Here is a 27,127-nt window from a genome sequence, read left to right as displayed (position 1 = left end):
AACCCTATATCACATGCACCACCGAACCGCCACCGGTCAAGCAGAAGGGATAATTCCCAATGACATACATTGCATAAACAACATCAATTTACCGTACAACTGAGCATCATTTCTTTCATTGGCGGGTGTCGATTAATATTTCTCAACTCATTTCAAACTGTTCCAAAACATTAAGCAACGTTCAATCGATCGCAAAACCCTCGTTCGATGGGTTGAGAAAAGATGCACACTTTTGCTAGTCTGCAGTACGGGTTCCTTCGGCGAAGGAAGCAGTCTATCTCACCCCCGAAAGATCCTCGCACTCGGGTCGTCCATCTAGCAAGAAGCCGAACAACACATCGCCCCCTCCTGTGTGTCTGTGCAGCGATCGAGAAGCTGAGAAAATTAATTACGAATCAATTTATCATTACGTTCAATCGCTTTTTCTCCATCCTTACCCAGCGGCCATCTATAGCGAACATTCGCGAAAGTTAACGCAAACTGTCCAGACGAAACTGTGGACCGAAACCGACCGGTTGGTGGGAAAATAAAAACTTTTTACCACGAGCACGATTTAATGAGACGGCAAAATCGACATCGGCTGCCATTCGAAATTGTTCTTTTTCTGCTGCTTTTTGATGCTTCCATTCGCTATGGTGCCCTTTTTGGTACGGTTTGTGTGGACGATCGCTTTCGTTAAATGATGTATCGTCATTGATCGAGTCTGAAACAAACTCTTCCACCACTAACGCTTTTCCACCCAACCCCTTCAAATGACCCAATCAATGGGGCTGATGGGAGTGATCCATCAACAGGAATCGCATGCACCACAACGAATGGGGTTGCATTATCGATAAGTTCGCTGACTGCAAAAGATCCATCGCAGTGCCCATTCTTCCCATTTCCATCAGAATAATTTGCTGCACGCAACGTTTCACATCGACAGTACTTTCAGCAGTTCCCTCAAAGTGTTACGCGAAACATGTACAGCTAATGGTAACTGCTGGGTAAAGCCCGTGCATAAATGATTGAATCATTTACAGCAATAATTAAATTTACATTTTTCACGCCACGCTATCACACATCGCACGTCAATCTTTTCGCATTAGTGCGGTGGCATCAGTTTCCGGTTGCATTTTGCAGTCGGTAGTGGTGTTGAAAAATGAAGCACCGGAAGGGTGTTTTACGTGTGAACAAATGTGTTGATAGACCCAGTAGAATGGGCTTATCGGATGGTAATGGTATGTTCCTCTACAGTGAAGGTCAAGAATAAAACAGGACTTAAAATATGGAACAATATTTTTTTTAAAAAAAGGATTTTAACACCTCAAAAGAGAAGAAGCAGTTTTGCATTCGGCATATTGAACATCAAATTAGTTATAGGAAAAATCACTAATTTTATCCGAAGTCGAAGTATTCCAACTCCACTAGAATCTGCAGTGAAAGAAAATAAAGAACTGCGGAAACCACCCTAACTAATTTGCAGACTTTCACCCGAACTAATTTATTGTAAACTCGTAAAAAATGTGAGAAAACCTCTCTGTATTTTTTTGACATATAGTCAAAAATGGAGCTATTGAAGCATTCATACTTTCTAGCAATACCAATTTAAATATGTGAAAAATACCAACGAAAACAGTTTTAAATACGAGAAGTTCGAAACATTGAGGAAAACTGTGGAAAACTCCATTTCGAATAATCCTCAATAAAACGGAGTTGACTCCGGAGTTAAATCCGGATTCTGTTGGAGTTGGCATCCGATTCCGATCCGGAGTTCTCATCACTACATCAAATCAACATCGTGTAATTGTTGATGTAGTGGTGAAATCTAGAAATAGAGTAACAATTACATCTGATATACTTTTTCAAGAATGAAAAAAACTTTTGACTTAATTTTTAAATTATTTTACCCTATTATTATTTAGATTACTTTACCCTATTATTAAAAGAAAGGAGAAAAAAACAATCGAAATTATTCAAAGCAATAGGTTGTAGTTTCTTGTAATCGCTGCTTCTTATCGTCAACGTTGAATGTTCGTGACTTGACACCGTTTCCCCATCTCGTTACCTTATCCAAGCCACCTGTAGGTCCACCTAACAACGTTCAGCCATTCACCGGAAAGGTTTATGTGTATATTTGCACATGCAACCATTTCCGGTACAAACCCGGAGCCGATTGCTTCAGCTACAAAGTTGGTGTGATTTTAAATAGCACATTTCTTTCCCTGTTGCCATCGCGTACTGTGCATGTGCATGAAGGAAGCTTGTGTTATGAACTCTGCATAAATTACGGAATAATCATCACACGACTGACTCCGCACAAAGGCATACCGCCACTAACAAGCTCGATTAGTCACGGTGAGAAGTTTATTGGCTACTAGCGATGTTTATCTCGGAAGCCAAGGAATCAACGATTCCTTTTCACCACTACTTGAAATAAAATCGACACAAACGTGCACCACATTGTTAACGAGTTACCGATGTAAATACGTACCGAACTGCACTGCTAGAAAGATACTGAAGCAGCACGACTTATCGCGGTTAGAGGGAAAACCCTTTTTGCTTATCATACAATCGGAACCGGGTCGATTGGAGTGAAATAAAAGTGGTGAAGAAAAATGAAACCACATTTTTCATGTCCAACTGCTCACCCTCTGCTAGGAGCCGCTTTTCCGTTGACAGCTATTTAAACTCATTTGAATAGAAACGAGCAGCTGTGAGAGTGAAACGCAGAAAGAGAGGGAGTTACGAAACATAACATCCTGTCCGTTTTTATTGGTACAATTGTGCCATGCTATGAATACGGAGAGGATTAGCTTTGTGATATGCCTTTATATGCAGATGGAACGTTTGGCTAATATTGCTACATACAGACTCATCCGTAATTCATACTTTACAGGCAGAAGAACAGAATAAAGAAAGAATGGTTTAGTGTATATCGTGATAGAAATATTTTTAAATATAAAAATCAAAATAATATTTCCGAAGGTTCGTGCTCAAACATAAAAAGACTCTTTTCTGGCTTTGCCAAAAATTTATTGTCTTGAAGAAAATTTATTTATGAAAAAAAAACCACAAATAGCTTTCGGACGCAATAACCCGGTCCTGGTTGGATGGAACCACTAAACCGTAATTCATCGATGTTACGACACATATTCACCAGCCGACGACAGTAGATCGGAAAGCCGATTAAGATAAGCTTAGTTTAATGCTATGCAATCTCCAACTGACTCGAACCAATGCCACTCTGCCAAGATAAACACTCTCTCACAATGAAAACGACCTACCAAAAAAAAAAGGATCGTACCATTGTCTAATGAATTACTTTTCTAGCCTTCCGGAACTGTCCCTTGGCGGTGGTCAGAGACTGTCCCTTCTGACAGAACGAAGACCCGATCCGATGTGCCTTCTCGTCGCCTAATCCAACTGGCATATAAACCGATGGTAGCTGCTTTATGGTTGTAAAATTTACGATGGTGCTAAAACTGTGACTGCTTTTTTGTGTGTGAGTGATAGTATCGTCCCGTGCCGGATACTGGATACACAGAACACAGAAGATGTCAAATCAATCACAAAGAGACGATCAGCAATTTTCTTTACTGCAGTGATCGACTAGGAACGCATAAACCGATGCTTCCAATTTGCGTTCGGACGGTGCAAATGCAGCCATGAAAGCAGTTTTAGCTGAGTGGATGTCTTGTTGAGGCAGCATCATAGCGGGAGGCTACTTACTGTTTACTTTTTTTATTAGTTACCCACTAGAAGAGACTTTCCGCTACGAAAGAAAGCAGTTTACGTACGTCCCTATATATTCTAGAAGTAATCCCAAATTGTGTCTCAATCTCAATATATTTTTTACTTTTTTTATATTCCAGAACAATACACATATAATCCTCCATTTTTGGGACATTTTTAAAAGAGATTAATGTCACCCCGGAAACGATCCATAAATTTCGAAATCCACCAATCTTATATATACCATACCATTTTTTTCGCCAAAAAAAATCCCATCTTAAGCATTAAAAGAGGTTTTCAAGGAAGCTGAAATCTTTGCTGGAAATTGGAAAACACAGAAAGACACATTGTGTGCAACTGTTATGGTAGGCAACATGTGGAAAAGATACTTGCCTGAAGATTTCCCGGAAAATTTTCCTCCTCCAGAAGGAATCGTTTTTACGACGCTTCCGAAGCGACAGAAATTTGCATTTAGCATACACCGACCAGTACGGCGCGTGTTGCACTGTAGAAGAAAATGCATTCTACCACAAGCTCCTGCAATGCATCAGTTGCAGAAGAACTGCTTCGGCCAACCGCAAGTCCATTGCTTTCTTTGCTCTGTACTAATGCCATGGAGAGCACAGTACACCATCTCAGCAAAGGGGAGCAAATTTATTACCTAAAACCGTACGGTGGTACACCATTGAGGCCATAATCATGAATGGTGACCGCTAGTGGAAATTCAATAGAGCCCCCATCCGTCAGGATATTGGAAGGAAATGAAACCCAGCGGCAACCACACTGGACACCGGAACGAAACGCTCTTCTCCCGTATTCTTTTTTTTTAATGCGCATACTACAATGTACCGACCCGTGTCGACATTGTCTGTCGGTAAGATGAATGTCTGTACTCACCATCCTTTAAAAGCACACGGAGCACATCTAATGGGATCCGGTTCGGGGGGTGGTGTGTGACATTATTTAAGACCGGTTTAAGAGGTTTACTTATGCAAATGTCCCCCTGCACAGCAATGCTCGTGTACGTGAAGAATGTCTTTAAAAAGGCTACAGTGAGGGTACATTTTCCTTGCTCAATATCACCTTCACCTTTGTGGCAATCTTTGACGTCTACATACAACTACTTGAAGCATTAGAATGCTTCCGATGCTCGGAAGGTAGCAAAGGAACATGGATTGCGATAGGTGACCGTCAAATGGTTGACTTTATCGATTACTGAAACGAATAGCCTTCAATCTTGACCTAGTCGTAACACAGTGGGAAAAACTGGTAATAATTATGGCATATACACATGTTAATGTGTTGAAATGTGAGAATAGTAAAAATGTAAACATTTTTTTTTTCTTTTCAAAATATGTTAAACTTTATACATAGCAACATGGGCTGGTGTGCGAATAAAAATACATACGAAAAATAGACTTTAAAAGGCCAACAACAAAAAATGAACAAATAAAAATGAACAAATGAAAATACCATTTATGAACAATACTGACCAAATCAAATGTTTACCTCGTGAAGCAATATTTAGTCCAGTGGACCGCTCTACAAAACAAAGTATAAAGAAAATCGAACCATTGATCCAACAGCAAATGCCACGTGCTGCAAGGCACATGTGTCAAGCCTAACAAAGCCTTTTACATCAAATGACCTGCACAAAATTGCACTCCCTTTGCATTGTACGTTGAAAGTTTTGCTGCGTTGCATCCACAGGTGTGCGCACCAGTGCATTCGTGCATACGTCGGTGATCGGGTCGTAAGCGCAACAATTCGAAGTTCAATCGCAAATAGAACCTTTTGGGGAATAGAAATCGTGCTGAGTGAAGGGTTACGATGTGTGGTTTCGTAGGATAATTTAGATCTGCAAGCGATGCAACAACCGATACCGATGGATGGTGGTTGGTAAAGTTCACAGCAAAGTTAAAACGCTCGAAAAGTTTATCAATTTCAGCTGTAACAAGTGCATCGCTGCCAGCTTGTCAGTTAGTAGCAAGTGATGGAGTATTTTCGTGTGCAGTATGAGCAGGATATGAAGGTATTTGGATTACGCTAGATGAACATGGAACTCTATTCTGCATCAATTTCAATTATTGCGAAGGATATGTTTGAATTGGAAGTTTTAGCGCCCGTCCGTTTCTAGTCCGATGCACTGGATCAAAACCATTCGAAAATCTGTATTTGTTTAACATACATCTGTTTCCAAGAACTTTTCATTTATCTTGATACGACCAGGCCGTTCTAACCGAGCAAAAAAAAAAAAAACTTTTCATTTATGTTAGTTTTAGAAAATCAAGTTCTTACTAGCTATGTTCTTACAGGTTATTTATGTGAAAAAAAAGTTTCTTTGGAATATATGAATCACAAGCCAGAGACAGAAGTGGTGATAATCTCATTGTTGATATCCAAGTGATAAAATGAAAACAAAAGTTGAATTATTAATTTTAACAAAAGTTAAACCATACTTTTCTTTGTTCCATGCTATGTTTGAAAAGTGCATAATTTCTAGTCCTAAAATTAGATATATTTAACACTAGAACTACCAAGCGTTTATGCAGTTTTCGTTTGTGGTTAATTTTTAAACAATTTCGAAGAGTTGGAATAAATTTTATTGTTTATTGGAGATCGTACTTTAGAATATGTATGTGAAACTCATGTTTTACCTACCTTAGAATTGTTTAACCCTAAAAAATTATGTGATGAAAATGAAGCGTTCCAGTCAAAATGACTGGTGCGGTAGTTTCTAGTGTGCACTCACCTCACCACATAAATTATATTTTAGTTATTTTTTTTTCATTCTAGATTAAAACATTGTTTAATAATGTTAATATGTCTGAAAAAAGGTAAAAAATCTAAAAAATTCCATCATTTTTCTATCTAAACACATGTTTATAAAATACTCATGTACAACAATGTTGGCCGTAACGTAAGAGTTTACCCAACTTGCTGGAAGTTGAAACAAATCATAAAAGTATCAACTGGAAGGTTGGAAAAGTTTGTTTGAAATTTTATCCTCTCCACTTATACCTTTACTTGTTCACCGGCCCCAACGCATATATAGCTATGATTGACGCCACAGCAAACCGAAACCGAGCAAAAGGCCCTTGCTTAGCTGGGTCCCACCTTTTGATCAACATTTTATGAGAATTTCTCCTCATGTGGCCCAGGCGTAGGTGGACGTATTACTTTCCTCAGGCTAAAACCCACTGTGACTGCTTATGAAACAACGTATTTGTGGGTAGCTTTGCGATTAAGCTGTTACAGCACAGCGAACAAGGCGAGGAACAAATTATAACGGACATAATTTCGTTTGCTTCAAAATGTCACTTTCAAGACACGAGCATACCATCGCAACAATGAACAGAATGTTTGTGGAAATCTTCATAAAGTTTTGTTTTATTTTACATGATTGTGGAGTAACATATTTGATAAGAAAAAAGACAGTTACAGCTTCATCATATTAGCAGACATAAATGTATGATTTGCCTTCCAGTACCGTTGCTGGGTTTTTTTATTCTAAGCATCTGTACGCAAGTCAATTATTTTCCCCACACACACATGTTAATTATACAATGCCTCAGTAGCAGAAAATTTCCCATTGGTGGTGCACCATGTTCAACGGTTCGCTATTTATTCGCTACCAGATTTATGTTTGCCCATGACGCGCGTGTGAAACCGCTTAACCCACTCGTGCGTGAAAATCATTTTTGGCTGCCAACACACGAAAATGTCCCACGTGAATGAATACGTTCTGTCGAATATACATACATTTGTGGGGTTTTTGGTGCACTAAACCAAAACATACCAATAACGCTTACACACGTTCAAGTGAATTAATACCTTTTGCGCCAGTTCGTACACACACGATAAACGATGCAATGTGTGGTGGCGATGGTATGGCCTGAAGTGAGCGATAATAATTTTCCGCTTACCATCCATCGCGGTCAAGCTTATGTTTGGTCGGCTGAACAAGAATTCGGTTTGCGAGCGGTACGTGGGGCGATTAGGCTGCCCGCCGGCTGTGTCTAGTAGAGCTTGTGCCGCGTTTAGTTGCGTGACCAGGCCGGACAATGGCTATCTCGCAGTCAGGACACGTAACGCATGTCTCCGATTTGTGGTGACATTCGCTAGCTAAACGGATCCATTTTCGGTGGTTTCGCATAATCTGATTGTTGGGAAACCGTTGCGATAAGCCGGTGATCCGTACGATCCCAGGCGGTACCGCACGGCTAGTGGATCTGGAAAGTGTTCCGGATCCGCCGGGTGATTTTGGTTTTCAAATGTGTAGCAATTATTGAGTCACTTTTAATGGACAAAGGACGTGAATAAATTTTAATTTCTCAATGTTTCAGTACAAAACTGATGTTTTTTTTTATAACAAAACGAATTAAACGACTCTTTCAAAATGTTCAAACAACAAAGTCTATCCAACATGTTTATCAATTAAAAGCAGTTATTACTGCATTGTTTTGTTTCGTCTCACTGTGTTTATTTTGTTGATTTCTTTTGTTGAAGCTATTACGGAAGCGAGAGAAATGCTTAATTAAAATATTTATATTTAATTACGATACACAAATGTATAAAATAATGATGAGTACAAACATATTTCATAAAAAAATTTGTCAACTCATGGAATATGTGCTGCAAAATGCCGCAGAATAGAGCACCAACACGTGTTCAGTGAAACACAAACGATGCGTGCAAATGCAGCCACAAGCAATCAATGCGGCACTGATGACCAACTGCCCTAATTTATTCAAGCACGTGTTAAGGACAAATTTCCGTTGAACACTGTTAAAAAAAAATCATTATTTCTGTTTTGAAAGAATGAAAAACTCTGTATTCTGAAATGAAAAATAAATCAAATAATAAAGAATAGTAAAAAACAAAACTGAAAAATAAAAACATTTTGTATAAAATTATCACTTATAAATCTTTACATTCATAAAACAAGCTGCAATGAAATATCGTTAGCCGTTCGTTAGTTGTTTACGTCAATTATTTATTGAACCGTGTTAACATCATTTATACCAATGAACAGACACTTTTCATAGCACTTAAGGGAAACCTTAAACCTCTGAATAGTTATTTCCAAAGGCTATAAACCACCTAACGTAACGTCCATCTCGAACGTAATGGGACGGAATTCCAAATCATGCTCTCTGGATCACACATCCAGTGTCATCTGTTTCGGCACCATGCCTTACCAATTGGTCCTTGTTGCCTCTTGATTGCTCACCCGCACAAACACACACGGTCATTTCTACAGATTTCACTCCTTGATTGTGCGAAGTGAGAACCATCCACACCTGGAGCTGGAAAATGGGACAGCGAATGAAAAATTCTATGCATTTCGTATTACTTCATTGCTCGGGGCAATGTTTGAAACGTTATAAATCGTGCGAAATCTAGATCGGATGAATACTAATCTGAAGGGAGGGAATGTGAAAACGATTTCGTAAAGCTTTATGCTAATTGTCCACATATTTACGGGTTTTTAAGAAATAAATTTAAGATGTGTAAGTTATCCTAGTTTTTAGTCCCATTGCAATTGTTCCATTTTTATACTAACAAGTTCATCTCAAATAGTATCAGCTCTCGATGGTTTCTTTATCGTTGATTACCTGCAAACACTGTCTCTTATTTGTGGATTCTTCTTAAACTATTTGGCATAGTTTGGCACGAAACTGGTTTGAAAAACGTTGAACAAACATCTGCAAGCACTTAATACAATATATTGCCAACAGAAAACTGTGCATCGTCAGAATAGCTATGGACACCATTATGGACACCGGTGTACCAAAAATTAAGACTTACTTTCAATTCGTTCTACTATCGAACTCTCAGGAGTGTAAGGTTTTTTTGGTTTTTGTTTTTATATGCTGGTAGCATTTTAAAGAAACCACATCAGGTAGATATAGTAAGATTTCAGTTTCAACCATTCTCTTTTCTATGCCATGTTAAAGCTTAAAGTGCTTTCTTTTTAAGAATTTCCATTGATATGTTATGGAGAACGAAATGTACATGTTGTTATACAGAAGAAAAAAAAATGTACAGAGTTTAACTCAAAATTTAAATTAAGTTTAAACAGCATTTTAGGAGAATCATTTGATTTTTTGATATAATTAACATGTAACATGTAAGACTTTAATGGTAAAACGAACAAGCGTATAAAATAGCTTACTACTATCATTTCTCAATTAACTTCGAAGCCAGCCTGGTTCCTGAAACAGGCAAACACTTCGGCTGGTCCCAATTTAAAAAATTCAACAAAACTTAAATTTTACAAAATCCAGCAAAAAATTCAATATTGTGCCTACTAGAACATGATTTCTCACAACATTGAAGATTGAAGGAACATGATTTCTCAGAACATTGAACATTGAAGAAATATGATTTCTGAAAACATTAAACATTGAAAAAAAAAACAAGATAAGAAAAGGAATTAAAGCGGGACGTATGATGAATTTAAGTATGTTTTATGTACTTTAAACAAATGAAATAACTCTACGTAGTCGAAGTGAGCAAGTAAAATTATGAATATGGAAATTGAGAATAAGGCAAAACGAAAGAGAAAAGCCTTGAAATCCTCCAAAATTATACATGCAGCTAGCATAGGTACAACCTCAACCGTTCACCTTCTTGATGATGATACTTAAAATAGATGTAGTAAATCAAACACACATAAAGTTAAGCACATACATATAACTCGTCATGTCTAACGCATCAAAACATGCCACTCCTCTTACACTTATTGGACCACGGGAATCATCACTTCAGCAGCTTATGCAAATGAACGGGAATGAAAAAATACATCACGCTACGCAATGCTTATTCGCTATGCACACCGGTTTTACTTCAATGCTCTTCCAAGCTGCAAAGGCAAGGTGCTTGGAATTGAATTTATCTGTTTGTTGACTCAGGGTAAATTCGATTACAGTATTTTTCTTCCCTTTCTTTTTCTTACCTCTTCAAACGTACAACTCGTTGGCCTGGATGCTGATTGTACACTCTTCGACAAAATAAAATAAAACGTCTTTCAGGTGCGTACTTTCCGAAACCGTCACCAGCTTTGATGACACCCACGGTTATGCGTGGTGGCCTGCCTTCCGTGCCGAGCCCTTGGAATGATTTTATTCACCACGACGCGAAGGCGTAACGCAAAGGACGTTCCCAATTTTCAACCTACGTTCCGGAGCCAGCAAACCGAGAAAAGTCATAAAGTGCTGGTTTTATGGTCTCTCCCGATAGCTGATGCCCTTGCCGTTGCTCAATGTGCAGCGAAATTTATCGACCGTGGCGCATCCCGTGAAAATGGGGATGAATGGGTCACTTTCCGGCTTATTTTTACAACCCAGACCAGGAATGCAGGAATCGTTTAGAGCTTTTGCTGCCACAGTCCCGAGTGTTTGTCACGATAAGGAACGCATTCAAAACCATCGTCATGATATGGCAACGCAACATAGAAAAAGGTGTTTTCCTGGGAAAGTACTAAAACAGATAAAATCACAAAAGCATGATGTTAGTACACGTACAAACGACCTTCTACCATTTGACCTAGGATTCCGATCATCAACATTGCAACTTAATTGTTTCCCAGCACGGGTTTGGGTTAGGTGTGCCACACCAGGGCTCACACACATACAAAATGAAACAAATGTTCGAATTTTCGAACCGACGCCCATCCGTTGATGAACCATAAAAACGGTCAGCAAACGATGCTTGATGGACATTTTTGCATTTCTAATTGCACCAGCCGTGGAAAAACAGGCAAAATTTTGACTATCGTTGTATAACGTTCCCTGTTGCACGCGCTATTTTACAACGCAGAGACGAACGACAGGCGTGAAGAGAAAGGCCCCATTAGCATAACGGAAACACGATTGCCATTCGGCTGAGAGTGGCCCATCCGGCCCATCAGTCATCGTTGGTGCGCTTCCAAACGTTGTGAAAATGGTTGATGGACAACGGCCAAGAAGTCGAACTTGATGGCTGTTGTTGAACATCCCCTGGCAGCATAGCGTAGAACACGCCAAATTGCATCGTCCATCGGGGTACAGCTTATGGGGCATGATTTAATTAATTCCCCCATCGACTAGCGTATCTCTAGGGGTTTGGATGGCCAGACAAGGCAAGACTTTAATCGAGTTGAAATCAGTTGCCAGATGACACTAATGGTGTTGTAATCGGAAAAATATTATTTATGAAGATTTGCTACACCAAAGTCGTTTTCGCGCATTAATAAGCTATTGATTAAAGTTTTTCTTAACTACAACCAATCGGGTCATGAATTGATAATAAGTAAAAATGAAAAAGTTCAAACTACTTATTATAATGTAAACGCTAAAAAGACCAGAACTCATACATTCAGCGGACTAAAGGAAAAGCTTCATTAAATGGGTTATTTTTTTAATAAATTTCGACCATAAAAATCACTACATTCAACATAAACTAAAAACCCAATACAGTTTAATATGAGCAATAATATAAAACATTTAAAATTACGGCTTCGCAATCGAACAAATAATTGAAATCATTTTTTTTTTAAGTATTTGAAAACAAATTTTGCAAAATAGATTGCTTTTTTGGCAATTTGCTAAAACTAAAATCAATTAACATTAAAACCGTGGATATAAAATACTATATTAGATATGTAAAAAAATGACAACTAAAAAATAAAATTTACTTAATTATTTTATGTATATTTTATTATTGCATATTTACGTTATTTTTAATACATTTATATCATAATACTTATCACATTTTTCAAACATAATTAAAATAATACACATCACGTGTTTGGTTTATTTAAAATAATGGACACAATGCACGAATAAAAAAAAACACAAATACACCACATCCATTGATTACAAAATGCCACCATCTTCATCACGCTTTAACGCTCGCAATGGAAACAGTTTATCTTCTTCGAAGCTTGCAGCGGCTGGGCAAACATTTGCATTCTGTACTATCAAAGGCAAAGGCTGGCAATTGTGTTGACTCTTTGCCGTGTACGCACCCACCCCCGTTCGCTACAAATCACTTCTAAGTGGTTCTTGCAATCGAGCAAACATGACCGTGCTGCATTTTGCTTCTGCCCCTACGAAAGGAAGCGGAGAGATAGTAGCGGTATGCGCTGGGAACAAAAATGGCGAACGTGTCCCAAGCACGACATCGGCAGCAAACGTCGAGCGCTCGGTGTTAATGAATTCCTTTTCGTTCTGGAATCAGATGGCGTTGTGTGCGGACGCGACAAGGGAAGCGTTTGCGGCAAGACGCCCGGTTCGGTTCCTTCTTGTGGCGGTTGTTGTTATGTGAGCACAAAACCGGGCAGCATCTTCTGCCTGGTTGCGCACGAAACATGCATGTGGCCGGATCGCTCGGAGCAACATCTCTGCTATAACCGAACCGGGTTAAGAACGTTGCTTCGTTGGGATTGTGTCGAGACTGACCCGGAAAGCTATTCCAAGCTCCGGGGGACACTGTTTAATTATTTGTACATACCATCAAGGATCGGTGCACCGATGCACTGTGAAAAGGGGAACGGTAAAAAAGCAACTCCATCCCTTGCAAGCTGCCTGCAAACTGTGCAGATATCTTCAATGGAAAAGATTTCCTTTTCGTTCCCTGCTGTTGCCACACTATTGCAGGAACTCGTTTTATTTGGATCTTCCGGTTCAAGAAGCTTGCAGTAGCGTAAATAAAAGGGATGGAACAAAATAAAAGTATCGTTTCTTAGTTTAATTTTGCCCACATTAGTTTTCCGGACCCGAACAAAAGGGTTCTGCAAATATGCGTACAGAAAACATGACAAAAAGGGCTCGCTGACGATAACAACATTAGGAAAACCAATATTCTGTTGGTTTCACCATACGGATAGTTTGTCTTTGATGCATTATAACTGTGAAATATATATTTATATTTGATATTTTTAAGTCATATTATCCACGTAGATCTTAAGATACTATGTGAGTATGTGGGTATGTGAGGATGTGAATATGTGAGTAAAATTATTAAATATTTTACTAAAATCTTAATTCGCCATAATTGATAAAATTTTCAGCTGTTTACAGTACTCATTCAAACATAAATCAAATGGATTTGTTATCCATAATTGACTGGATGAATAAATCACTTAAACTCTGTATTAAACTTTTCTAAAAATGTCTTAACAAGATTCTGGTTTAAGTTGCCAAACCTATATTTAATGTTTATATATTGAATTTAATCGTTATAAATTTTAATTTATCTTATTCTAACTTTATTTGCTCTACTACTCTCTTTTTTTAAATAATTCAATGTACTAAGATTCAAATTAATTTACATTATATTACTTTCGGTTGCGTATTTCCAACATAAATATATCCAATCGAAAAGAAGGGAGTCCCAACTGAATATATTTTCCATAATGCACGGCTAAGGCATTTTTCATTGCTATCGTCTATAGCCGCCTTCGTTACAGCTTCTATTCATTGAGTTATTTTCCAGTAAGCATAACTGGAGTAACTGGCAACGTTGTGTAAGTATGTCGTCAATACAACATCGGTACAGAACAAAGAAATTTGCTCCAAACTATACACAGCCAGTTACACACGGTCATACCAGACATGAGATTGAGCAGATAAAGATGTTAAAAACCATTAAGATGAGAAAAAAGCTAGCTCGTAAGCTACTGCACCACTAATTATGGTAAAACTCATTTAATTTCTTGGATAACTCGAACATATTGCGATGCCTTTCCACATTGCATTGAATTATCAAACGAACGGCAACCATGATAATGGTTATTCATCGTAATTGTGAGTTCTTCAATTTTACACTTTTATTTTTTTTAATCATTTCCATTTTACACCTCCAAGACAGATCTGCAAGCTGCCATTTTTCAAGTGGCAAAAGTGACAGAGTTGATAGCAATTGCAGTACGCTGGTTCAGTGCCAGGACATCTCATTGCCAGGACACTTACGCGTGCACCGAACGAGAAGCTAAATTAATTCCACTACACAGCACTAATTTAGTGATAATGATGCTTGGCGAAGGCGGAACGCGTCCAAGAATTCAAACGTCAAGCTGTGTGCCATGAAGCGAGACCCGAGTATGCAAGAGTAAGAAATGTAAGGTTCTTTCGCCTTCGGTTTTCGTCTGCAATAGTATTCAGCGCCATTTAATGAATCTGCTTGTGCACAGCACAGGCCGGTACAGACTTCGGTCGGGAAGTCATTAGCTAATTTGACCCCGTACCGTCGGCCAACGGTGGACAGTTAATGGTCGAAATGACACTTTTATGGGGTATTGAACATCGTGTAAAGGAGAAAAAACTGTTACATTTCTTACTGCTAGGATTCTGCCATAAGTATAGGGTGGAACTTTTAGTCCGTGCTTTTTTTTGCGGTAAGAAGCAAAAGTATGAAATTTTATAAGCACTATTTCTTGCTTGTAGCGAGCAGCATTAACATTGAACATGCCTTCCAAAGAGCACGATGCTTCCTCATTAAAATGTCACTAAACACCGACCAAACTTTGTGCTAAGTGCATGTCACATCGTTACAGTACATAGAACTTCTTGTAATCATTTTCGTTTCTACTTTAGCTTTACAGTTTGATATGCAGCAGTATGTACAGCAGCATCTACATCATCATGTTTTCTTTAGACATTCTACCAACTGAGAAAATAGTTTTCAAATTGTTTCTTTGGAGAGCTTGTTGTTTTCCTAGAGTTAACAAGATACCAAATAACGAAAGTGTTTCAATAATTTCCACTCTCAACAATCACCCTCTCAACAACCATGACTGTTTTTCCTTCCAATCAGCGGTCCATTTTGCGTGCCACAATTGAAAAAGTTTCCCGATAGCAAATGTTTCTCGTATTTATTGAATTCTGCACTCCTTTACTGCTATCGCTCTATAGCAAGTAAAGGGGAAAAACAATCAAGTTCATGGGAACCTCCTCCTTCGGTACCGAACCATGCACTAGCTTCGAATACACCCAGAACGATAAAATATGTGCAAAAGCACACTACATTGACATTGCACACTGGAGTACGATGCATTTGAGATAATAGAACTGAAACTGTTGAAGAAAGTGCAACGATCCATGCAACGTTGAGCAAACATAAAATGTGCACCTTACTTACGCTATAACGTATTCATGCCAATTACTTATGCTTCTCGTACCTATCGTTCCAGTTCAGGCACATTTGTGAAAAAAGTGAATGAAAATAAAACGTTATAAATTTAGGTTTGAGTTTTGTTTGTTTTAAATGCGATAGCCAGCGTTTGCTGTATTGTAAAGCATTCTTAAAGATTTTATTTATTTAAAAATAATGCAACAGCTAATTTTTGTCTACTTTAAATTATTGCACAAATAGAAGAACGTTTTAAAGAATAGAGCTACTTAAAAATATCGATAATAATCTTATTATTCGTTAGACACATAGAAACCAAAATCTACATAATCATAAAAATGTTCCTTTGAACACTCAACAAATGTTACCAACATGAAAGAAATTAAAATATTCTTCTGAATCGATTTTTTTTCTCGGAACAAATTAAAACGCTATCAGACAACGTTATCCTTTCTACGTTGGTATCGATTACCGATCAACATTATAACAAGTAGAACGACGCCCGTAAGCCAACTACGAGAACTTTCATCAAACTATGATTACTTTCATGACAGTAACAATGCCCTTTAGCGGACTATACTTCGCCAAAGCATGGATAAGCTGAAAGGAAAAATAGCACAGCTTTTGTGACATTACATTGCAATGAAAAAAAAATTACCAGTCACATGCCTTTGATCCGAACCTTCTAGTCGATGGAAGCAGTATGGTAAAAAAAAATGAAAGAATCCGGCGATGACTTTTGATTGGATAGCTCTTGAAGAACGAAGTGAGAAACTCATTTCCTGGCACACATACAGCAACAAGTGAGTAAAGTGTTTTTGATGAAAGCAGTATGCAAACTCCAATGGACGCGTTTCCAGATACCTACTGCTTGCTTACAGCGGCGAAAAGCGTGTAAGCGCGTTTAACGAAGGAAGATTGATTGCAGGAAAAGTTGAACCAGCCTCAGGTGACAAAGGCGTATGGTAATCATCATCAGTGCACATTAATGGTGCTACATTACACTGTTTGCCTAAAAAACTGAAGACAATAATGATGAGTCGAGGCTCGATGAGGTGTTTATTGCTTGATGATTCGCACAAAAAGAGAACGATTCTACCGGCTACCGATCGCACGATGCTGTTTCTTTGTGTTTGTGTGCGACACACACGTGCGCACATGCAGTTATGAGTGTCGTATCGCCTGTATATAACGCCTAGTCCTCTGCTCTGGTCCAGTACCGATATGCCTTCTCCTTGGCATATAACTCCTCCGGGGGTAAGAGTCGAGACGCCCTCGTCTGACGGATGCAGTTGTTCATGAGGCTCATCATTTTTTTTTTTTTTTACGTATCATTTTTTCATAAACGTTATAATAAGTAATCTTAATACTAGCCCTATCTAATCCCTAATCTTTACTGCTTCGCTTAAGGAAGAAGGAAGATAAATTTGTCGGTATACTTTCAAGACTTTACAAAATTAAAGTGTGGAAATATGACTAATTCTTATTTCTGTAGTTTACAAACGGAATACATAACATTACAAACAGATACAATATGTGCTTAACTTTCAAGTAATTTCAAAGAGATCATTCAATTCTTACAGTTTTGAGTCGCTTTATCTTACCCAAGTAGCCAAATTAATAAAAATGCAACCATAACGCTGCTTGCAGGCTGCTTAACGAAAAAACGAACCTTGCCCGAACCTTGGGGTCGTTTAAACTGCACACCGTACTCGATAGAACTATGGCGCTTGTTAGTGGTCGGTTAATGGTTCGTTATGGAACTATAAGGTCCATCAATAAGCACACGGTACTCGATGGAACTATGGGGCTTGTTATTGGTCGGTTAGTGGTTCACAATGGAACTACAAGGTTCAACAAGAAGCACACGGTACTCGATGGCATTTTGTTTACAATCCCATCGCTAATCTGTCAAATGTCGGCATCGCAAAACGACGCCATGTGCTCCGAAAAGTGAATTTTAATAATGCAATGTTTTCCGGTGGAAAAAAAAATCGGTGGAAATTTAACGTAAACGCGATCAAATGAAAGCGCTGTCGTCTTCTGTGCGTTAATGTAAACGTTTCTTGTGTCGTTTATTTTACCTCAAATGATAAGTTTTGCCTTGACTGCTAACTGCTAACAGTTCCTTATGCCCTCAAGCGTCCACAGTTTCAACGATGTTAAACGGCATCTTTCGACATTCAAAGAAAATATTGTGATTGTGACTGATGTCTGGAGGATGTATAAATGCAACTCCAAGCAGAAATGAGTCATTTTTTCACATTTTCTTTGGTTTTTTGTAATATAATGATATAATAACATTAACAATAATAATAATAACATAATCTTGCGTGAAAATAAAACTTGCATAAATACTTTCTTTAACATTTTGACGTTCAGGCTGCTTAAGGGTCGGTTAAAAGTACGGCGAACTTTGAAGCTGTTTATCTACTGCAAAAGTCGTATTAGAGAAGCGATCTTTAGCGGGCTCAAAATAGCTGCTTAAGATAATTTGGCTATTTGGGTACTCTTATGCCTTTTTACTCCTCTGATATTTTCGAACGTTTTTTCTTTAACATTTTTAGCTTTAGTTTTGATCGCTCTTGGTTGAGTTTTTGTCCTGATGTTTGGAACTACGAATACGTCTGCAGACTCCGTAATAGATGGTGGAGAATTTTTCTTGATATTTCGCTTCAGTTGTCGTTTAACCGCGTTATCTAAATTGTGTTTTGCGTCACAAAAAAGGCGATTTGCTGTTTCCAAAATCTGTGCTGGGTTATCCTGATTTGTTTGGTTGAACGTTAGTTCATTTGGTGTGAACTTAGTGGCAGAATGAATTGTATCATTATATAACGCTACTGCTATTCTTATCATGGATTTTACATCATAGCCTTCATATTTGCTTTTGTTTGTATTATAAATCTCGGTGATTGTGCTATGTGTTTTTTCGATCTGTCCATTTGATTCCGAGCATGACGCGTATTTTAATGCCACTCTTAATGAACCCAAGTAGTTTTTCAGTTGAGTCGATCTAAAGGTTGTTTCATGATCCGTTATAATCTCTTTTGGTAGGCCGTATTGCGCAAAATATTGAGTAAGTTTTCTTTGTACTTGAATGATATTCTTATTCTTGATATGTAGCATTTGAAGATGTTTAGAAAAGGAGTCTATTAAAGACAGGAAACTTGTATTGTTAATGATATAGATGTCCATGTGTATCCTTTCTAAAGGCTTGTTGGTTATTGGTCGTGGAGATATCATTATGTTATAAGGTTTACGATCAAACTTATGAATGTTGCATATTTCGCAGTTATTGGTGAATAGTTTTATCTGCCTTTGCATATTTGGAAAGAAGTATGCTCGTCTAAGTTTACATTCAACTTCTGAAATGCCGCGATGCGCTCTATTATGTTCCGTAGTAATGAGAATATCTTGCTTTTGTGTATCCGGTACATCTTCTACTATCGTTTGTGTTAATATGAAATGACCTTTGATAGAAATATTATTTTTGAACGTATCTTGTACTAGCTGAATCATATTTTCTGGAGCATGAATTGCAGTTTGCTTCCCATTATGGATACTTTGCAAATGACGCCTAATATCTTCCATTTCGAAATTTTGTTTAGTTACAATTATCCTATGGAAATTCGGAAATGGGGTTTCTTTTACAATCGATGGATCCGTATCTGATATTTTGAATATCAACTGATTTCGGTAATAATTAATGGGCCTCTTCGTCATATGCATGAAATGATCACTTGAATCTTCAGCTGAATGAATGGTCTCACATGAATTAGTTGTTTCAGAATTTGTAATTTCCACGGATTGCATTTTAACGTTACAGTGATTTTGAGCTAATGTTTCATTCGTATTGATTTCTTGGGGTATTCTACTAAGGGCATCGGCCACAACATTTGTCTTGCCTTGTTTGTACTTTACTTCGTAGTTATAATCCTCTAACTCCAAACGCCAGTTGAGTATTTTTGAGTTTTTGAACGATGTTTTTATAAAAACTAAGGGCTTGTGATCAGTTACGAGAGTAAACTTGCCTCCATACAGATATGGTTTGTATTTTCTAATTGCCCAAATTATGGCAAGCGCCTCCTTCTCGGTGGTTGAATAATTGCATTCTGTTTTGTTTAACGTTCTGCTAGCAAATGCTATTGGCCTTTCTTTGTTCTCTTGCACTTGCGACAAAACTGCGCCAAGTGCGAAATTACTAGCATCCGTTGTTAATATGAAAGGTAAATCGAAATTGGGATAAGCTAATACTTGATCTGAAGTAATGATATTTTTAAGTTCATTAAAGGCTTTCAGAAAGTTTTCGTTTTCATAGTTTACTATTGCATCTTTTTTTAGGCAGTTAGACAAAGGTTTAGTAATTTTTGCATAGTCGCGAATAAATTTTCGATAATAACCTGTTAACCCTAAAAACTGTTTAAGCTGTGTTTGAGTTGTAGGCAACTTCCAGTTAGAAATTTTATCTATGATTTCGGGGTTGGGTTTAACACCTTCTGAGGTTATTATGTGTCCTAGAAAATATGATTCTTTCTTCAGAAACTCACATTTATCTAATTGTATCTTCAGATTGAAATTTGCTAGTCTTTTGAGAACGGTATCTAAATTTTGTAAGTGAGAAGTTAAACTACTGCCAATAACAATAATGTCGTCTAAATAGACAAAGCAAATAGAGCCAACAAGTCCAGTTAGTATGTGGTTCATCATTCGCTGGAAAGTTGCGGGCGAATTTTTCAAGCCAAATGGCATCCTAGTAAACTCAAAGTGCCCATGTCCGGTAGAAAAGGCTGTTTTTTCCTGATAAGCAGGATCCATTTGAATTTGATGGAAGCCGGACTTTAAATCTAATGTTGTGAAATAAGATGACTTTCCCAAGTTATCGAGAATCTCGTCAATTTGCGGTATAGGATACCGATCGCTAATTGTTTTTTCATTTAATTTACGATAGTCTATAACGACCCTTATTTTTTTTTTGCCTGAGGCGTCTTTCTTTTTTGGCACCACCCAAATGGGTGATGAATAAGGACTGCTAGAGTGAACAATTATTTCATTATCAAGCATTTCTTGAATTTGTTTGTCTACTTCTGGTTTGAAATGGTGCGGGAAACGGTAAGATTTCGTATAAGTTGGTTCATTATCTTTAGTGATTATTTTGTGTTTTATAACACTTGTAGAAGATAGTTTTTCTCCTTCTTTTAACAACACTGAAGAGTTTTGAAGAATTGTATTTACTAAACTTTCTTTTTCTAACGGTGAAAGATGTTCTGTCCGAATTAAAGATTCTATAATTCTGTTATCTATCTGTTTACAATTCCGTATGGGAATAGGAGTAATGGTTTCAAAGTTGTTCACATTTAAATCATAAGTTCTTAAATCTGTTGGTTGATTTTCATCCAAACTTAGAACGCTAACAGTTGATTTGCCTTTTTCAGCTTTATATAAACCTGGCTTAATTAAACAATTTTTGTACAGAATTTGAAAGGATGGTACTAACCAATCTCCGTTTTTTAAAGTATTGATTGTAATGAAATTATTGTACAGTTTTTTCGATGGGAAATACTTGGAAAAAGGAATAGTAACTTCGTTAATGATAATAGCTTCCTTTGCATAGTTGATTACAGATTTGTTTTCTGCTAAATATTTTGAACCCAGAATTCCATCAAAGAAATTGTGAAAGTCCACTAAATAGAACGTTTGTTTTGGCAATCCAAAACCAAGGAGATTAATCGTTCCCTTCCTATCAATGGGATGTCCCCCCATTATGTTTTTTACACGTGTGTTATTTATCGGCACGGTTAAATGTTCTGGAATAATTCCATTTCTCAAAATATTTTTATTGGATCCAGTGTCTATTAACAATTTCAAATTTCTTTTCGTTTTCGTATTCACACAATTTAAATATGGAAGAAAGTCTACGTAACATTGGTTCTTGTAGCGACTTCCCAAAAATTTGTCAAGATATCATCTTCTTCGCAACTTGAAGCTTCAGCTTCAAGCAATGGTATTTCGTTATTATTCAAAAAGTTCTTATTGGTTGTAAACCGACTTTTAGTTGATGTATCAACTTCCATTTTTTCTGTTGGAGCTTTGTACTGAGTTTTCCTAGGAAAATTGGTTTGAACATTTGGTTGAGTTGTCCCCTGTCTATTTGTAAAAATATTTTTACCAATCGCATTTGCTGCATAACTGTTCATTGTTCTGTTAGGTATAGCAGTTTTCTGATTTTTCACTTCGATTAATCGTGAAGAAATTTTTTCATTTGCGGTAAATTTGCACAGGAATGCATAGGCGCTTTCAATGTTTTCAGGCTTAGCTGCTTGCGCGTAACCAAAATATGGATGTTTTAGTCCGGCAATGAATGGGGCTAGCACATCTTCTTCAATGAATATGCAAATAGCTGACCAACTATCACTATAAATTTTATTCTGCTTTGCGATCGTTTTAATGTTAAGCATTATTTCTTTTGTTTTTTTGTAATACGAATGGATACTCATATCATCACTTTGTTTATTTGACCAAAGCTGGGCTTTGTATGTGGCTAGTTCTTGGCGATCGCCAAAAGCTTCTATCAAAACTTTTTTCACATCATTGAAATCTGAAGGATTTCCTGCTAGGCATAACGCGTCTTTAGCATTACCAGAAATTTTATTTACTATCGACTGAACGTAAATATTATACACTTGGCTGCTCACTAAATTTTTGAAAATACTAAGCGTGTTTTCTACCACTATTATCCAGGACTGTAGCTGCTTACGATTTCCATCATACGAAGGGATCGATTTGATTGGATCAGGGATCCGAAAAACATCACCAGCAACAGGAGTAGACAGAACAGGCATTGTAAAAGAGTTTTGAGAACACGTGTTTTCAGGGTTCGTCAACCTGTGCAGTGAATTTTCATACGATTCCTGTTTTGCGGCTATCTGTTGAATATTCTCATTTAAAATGTTTATCTGCGACATTAATTGAGTCAAAATATTATTCGCTTGTGTTTGCGTTTGCGATTCGTCGAGAGACATCGTTCCTAGCGTAATATCAAAATTTACTATCGGAATATGTGCTAAACTATCGGAATCAGTAGAGTCGACACTGTCACTGTATTCACTATCACTGACGGGATCACGCCTGGCGGATAATATCTTATGCAGGTCACTCATACAAACGCACACGCTACGAAAGAAAAAAAATTACACAGCCCGTCTATCTAGTAGTGCGGTTTTGTGCCTAGATTTTGCGTCTATCTAATAGTGCGCTCAATCTGTAGCGTACACGGAGTACTTAGCTCTTTTTATTATTTGAGGTTAACTCAAAATGTGCTCAGGTGGAACAAAAGGCAAAAATCGTCTATTTCGTATAGCGATTTAGCTTGCAAATTTTGCGTCTATCTAGTAGTGCGCTAAAATTAAATTCCAATACGAAACACCTCGTTATTGTTTTGTTCTGGAGTCAACGGTCACACACAAAAGACTCCGTTGTAAGCACGTGTTTACAGGACGGCGGCACCGCAAATCACCCGAACTTTAACGGTCGAACGGAGATGAAATCACGTTTAAATTAACACAAACGAATTTCGGGTGCACTTATTCAAAGATTCACTCTCACTAGTTAAAATCTTCTTTCGCACTGTTTTTACCTGTAAATTTTCAAATTGTACTCACAACTACCGGCTGCGCCAATGATGAGTCGAGGCTCGATGAGGTGTTTATTGCTTGATGATTCGCACAAAAAGAGAACGATTCTACCGGCTACCGATCGCACGATGCTGTTTCTTTGTGTTTGTGTGCGACACACACGTGCGCACATGCAGTTATGAGTGTCGTATCGCCTGTATATAACGCCTAGTCCTCTGCTCTGGTCCAGTACCGATATGCCTTCTCCTTGGCATATAACTCAATATTGAATGTATGTAAAATAACCAGAAGTTTTGAATCACATTTTATTTTTATCTTATCTACGTGCAAATCATTCTAATGAACTGTATGCATGCGTCAGTTATGAGATAAAAAAAATATCATCCAAACTTGAAATAATATGTTTCGTTCATTGTTATTATAGGAATGGTTTGCTTTAAATAACCACAGGTATTATAAAATAAAATTGAAAAAAATTTATGTTGTTTCCAACAAACTAACTGCTTTCATAACACTTATAACAATTACTTATGAACAACATAATCATTAAAATTTGTTATAATGTTTAAAACACATTATAGAACAATACAATTTAAGGTTTTGGAAAATGTATTTCACTTAATTAGTGTAGCTTGACAAATAAGAAAGAGTAGCGATAAAAGTGATTACTGGTGGAGACGCCTAGTACTTAACGATAATAATGATGAAAAAACGCGATGCAAACGAATCCAAAAGGTTTTGTTAATCAAATTAAATTTATTAGTATCAATTCCATTAAATCATGTCCCTTCATTTCTGTTTTTTTTTACTAACTTTGGAATTGAATCAGTTAGAATCAACAAAAATACTTATCGATGGAGACGCCTAGTACTTGATGCACAAATTTTGAAAAACTTTATAATTTAAGTTCATTGAAACATACTCGTACATATCCATATCCATATCCATATCTATACATATTCATTGCCACAGGAAAAAGGCTTTATTTTGTATGAACTACCTTGTCTAAAAACGCTTTCGTCATATGAGCATGATGATGACTTAATGTAAAAATCTTAAACAGCGAAAAGCACGATCCACACGAATCCTAATGAGTTTGTTAATCAATTTAAATTCAATGTCATGAAGTTGTTTATTCCCATGTATTCAGTAATAATTTAAGGTTTTATCATACTGTGTCACATCATCTTTTTTATCATTAATCTTTTAATGTGAATCGTTAAGTGCGAATGAAGAAAAATGCTTATCGATGGAGACGCCTAGTACTTGAGGCACTAATTTTCAAACACTTTAAAATTTAAGTTCATCGAAACATACTCGTCTTTACACTGCCACATAAAATGCGGATTTAAACTATATGAACTACTTTGTCTAAAAACACCTTCTTCCTATGAGCACGTATCAAAAAGATTCAACGGTACTGCATTCGTTTGGCGTATCGAACATCATTTTCGCATTAGGGCAATGTCACATTGAACCGGCTCGAAAAAAAGCCAAAGTGCGCGATCGTTTGACTCGTGTGTGCACAACAGTTCATCCTTGGTTGATTTTAGGGATTTGCACACATGACACCATGCTTCTTTTTGCTTATCCGTCGTAGTTGTTCTGATTTTGCACATAATTAAACCACGGGGGATCAGTTCGCTTGTCATTCTTCTCTTTATTTCTGGCTCCTTTTTTGTTAAACAGTCATAGCTTAATAAGAGAAAAACAATCAAAACGGATATATGCACAAGTTTTTATGTTATGTACTGTAGCTAACAGCAATACGAAAATGGGTGTGCGTTGCGAAAAAGAACTCATTATTCCGTAGCTTCTATGATGTCCAAGCATCTGCCATAAAAATTGTGCTAATGAACGCAAATGGAGCAAAACGGGAAAAAATCTATTTGATATTTGTTGCTTTCTTTCGCTAACCATTTGTTCGACAATTAATTGATTTTATTTCTTTCACTATTTTGCAACAAAAGACCACATTAGTTTACTATTATATTAATACTGTTATAATTTATTTATTCTCTAGTTTTTTTAAACACGAAAAGTATATTATTCGTGGTTTATTATATTTATGTTAATGGATGACAGCTTTAAAATTTCCTTTCTAAATTTAAACCTACTTAACATTATATTTCATATTATGAAAAATAGAATATAAAGAAAACATTGAAACCTGTAACAATTTAATGCTGAGCTCGGATTGTCCTAATCGTATTGCTGACTAGTTGTTGATTTAATACAAACAAAAGATTGCAAAAATAATTATCACACATATCCTCCGTAAAGAAAAAAAAAATAAACATTAGATTTACCTTGTGGCGCTCTAACATAATACCCTGAACCTTAGTTTACTTAAACCTTTTACGTAAAAATTTAATTGATTCATGTGATACGTGTGATGTTCGCTTTACCAGATCAAAGCCTTAGCACGCAAAACTGGCCACAGGTATCAGAGACTGTCAGTTGTGCATCTCTTTCGCAAATACATATCACACCGGTTTATCTGACGCTAATCCCGATTATGCGTGTGCGTGACGCACATGCCATGTCTATGACACAACCTGATATGCATAACGTATGTTCCGATGTTTGTTTTGCTTTGTTGCGCATTATTTTTTTTCCCTTCCAACATCGTAAGCCATATTTCTCGGAATCAATCCACCAGACCGCCTGTATCACTTTTACACCGAAATTGGAGCACTGGTGCGTGGTTGCCATATTTGATGGAGTTGTTTTCTATCCACCTCGCCGTGTTTCTAGCCCGTGGTCCTATGTACACACACAAACACACCGGATGATAAGACGAATGTAGAATGTGCTCGAGCAAATTTGTCATCCCGATCAGTGCGTCATTTGCGAGCACCGATTTGGTCACCGATGAAGAGCCGCTCGGGCCAATAAAGCTCAACGATCGGCACATCGGGTGTTTTCGTGCCCGGTACATGGTTTCCGGGATGCTTCAATCTCAAGGAAGCGCGATAAGTGGCCCTAGACGTTGAAGAGGATCGACAGGACAAACAACCGTGCCTCATCTAGTCGTCGTATTGAACATTAGCCCAAACAAGAACACCCGGGATATGGTGCTTGTTGATGCGGGGAAAAGGAAATAACAGGGATACATATATTTTCTCACACAATATTTACATACCCTCCTACAAACTGCTTCGTCCATTCACGGAGGATAAACGATGATATCTAGCCACCCTCCGACCATGGCTTATGAAGGGATGGTACAACCACCACGATTGCTTCTTTTGCTCTGCTCTCGAATGTCTAGAGCTAATTTGTCAAGTAACAAAAGCCAACACTTCTTCACTGGAACAATAACGCTCAACCAAGGTGGTGGCATACGGGGCGACAACGGCAGAAAGCTACCATAAGAAGTGAGCCATTATCCCACGCAGCAATAATGATGGACGACGTAACCGAACCAATATTTTACAACCACTCCACACTAGCCGTCAAACAAGTGTTTGAAGAGGATTTTAAAATGAAGAAGTACACAACCATTTTTGACGTTTATTTGATGGGTTTTGTGTACCGTTACACACTGCCCGTTTCGTCTGGTTTGTATGAAGGTTTTGCTCATCCTTCCAACGTGTAAAAGTAGACAATTTAAATATTGAAATCATTCACGAACCAAGTGTAGCGATGTTGTATTTTTTCTT

At 37.5% G+C, this 27,127-nt stretch overlaps 1 protein-coding gene across 5 annotated transcripts in view; it reads left to right on the top strand.

The window, feature by feature from the left end:
• LOC125766312 (venom dipeptidyl peptidase 4) overlaps positions 1-27,127 on the top strand; it is a 111,958-nt gene that overhangs the window by 34,053 nt on the left and 50,778 nt on the right. Inside the window, exon 1 of one of the 5 annotated variants that reach the window (XM_049432133.1) lies at positions 5,180-5,746. The exons of the other annotated variants lie outside the window; for them this stretch is intronic. Within the exon in view, the coding sequence (XP_049288090.1) occupies positions 5,708-5,746 (39 nt within the window). The 5' untranslated portion in view covers positions 5,180-5,707. Of the gene's footprint in view, positions 1-5,179; positions 5,747-27,127 lie in introns of those variants that run through there. 5 annotated transcript variants of the gene reach the window in all.

The sequence above is a fragment of the Anopheles funestus genome, chromosome 2RL (assembly GCF_943734845.2).
Source record: "Anopheles funestus chromosome 2RL, idAnoFuneDA-416_04, whole genome shotgun sequence".
NCBI lineage: Eukaryota > Metazoa > Arthropoda > Insecta > Diptera > Culicidae > Anopheles > Anopheles funestus.
This window is presented reverse-complemented; position numbering and strand designations above follow the sequence as displayed.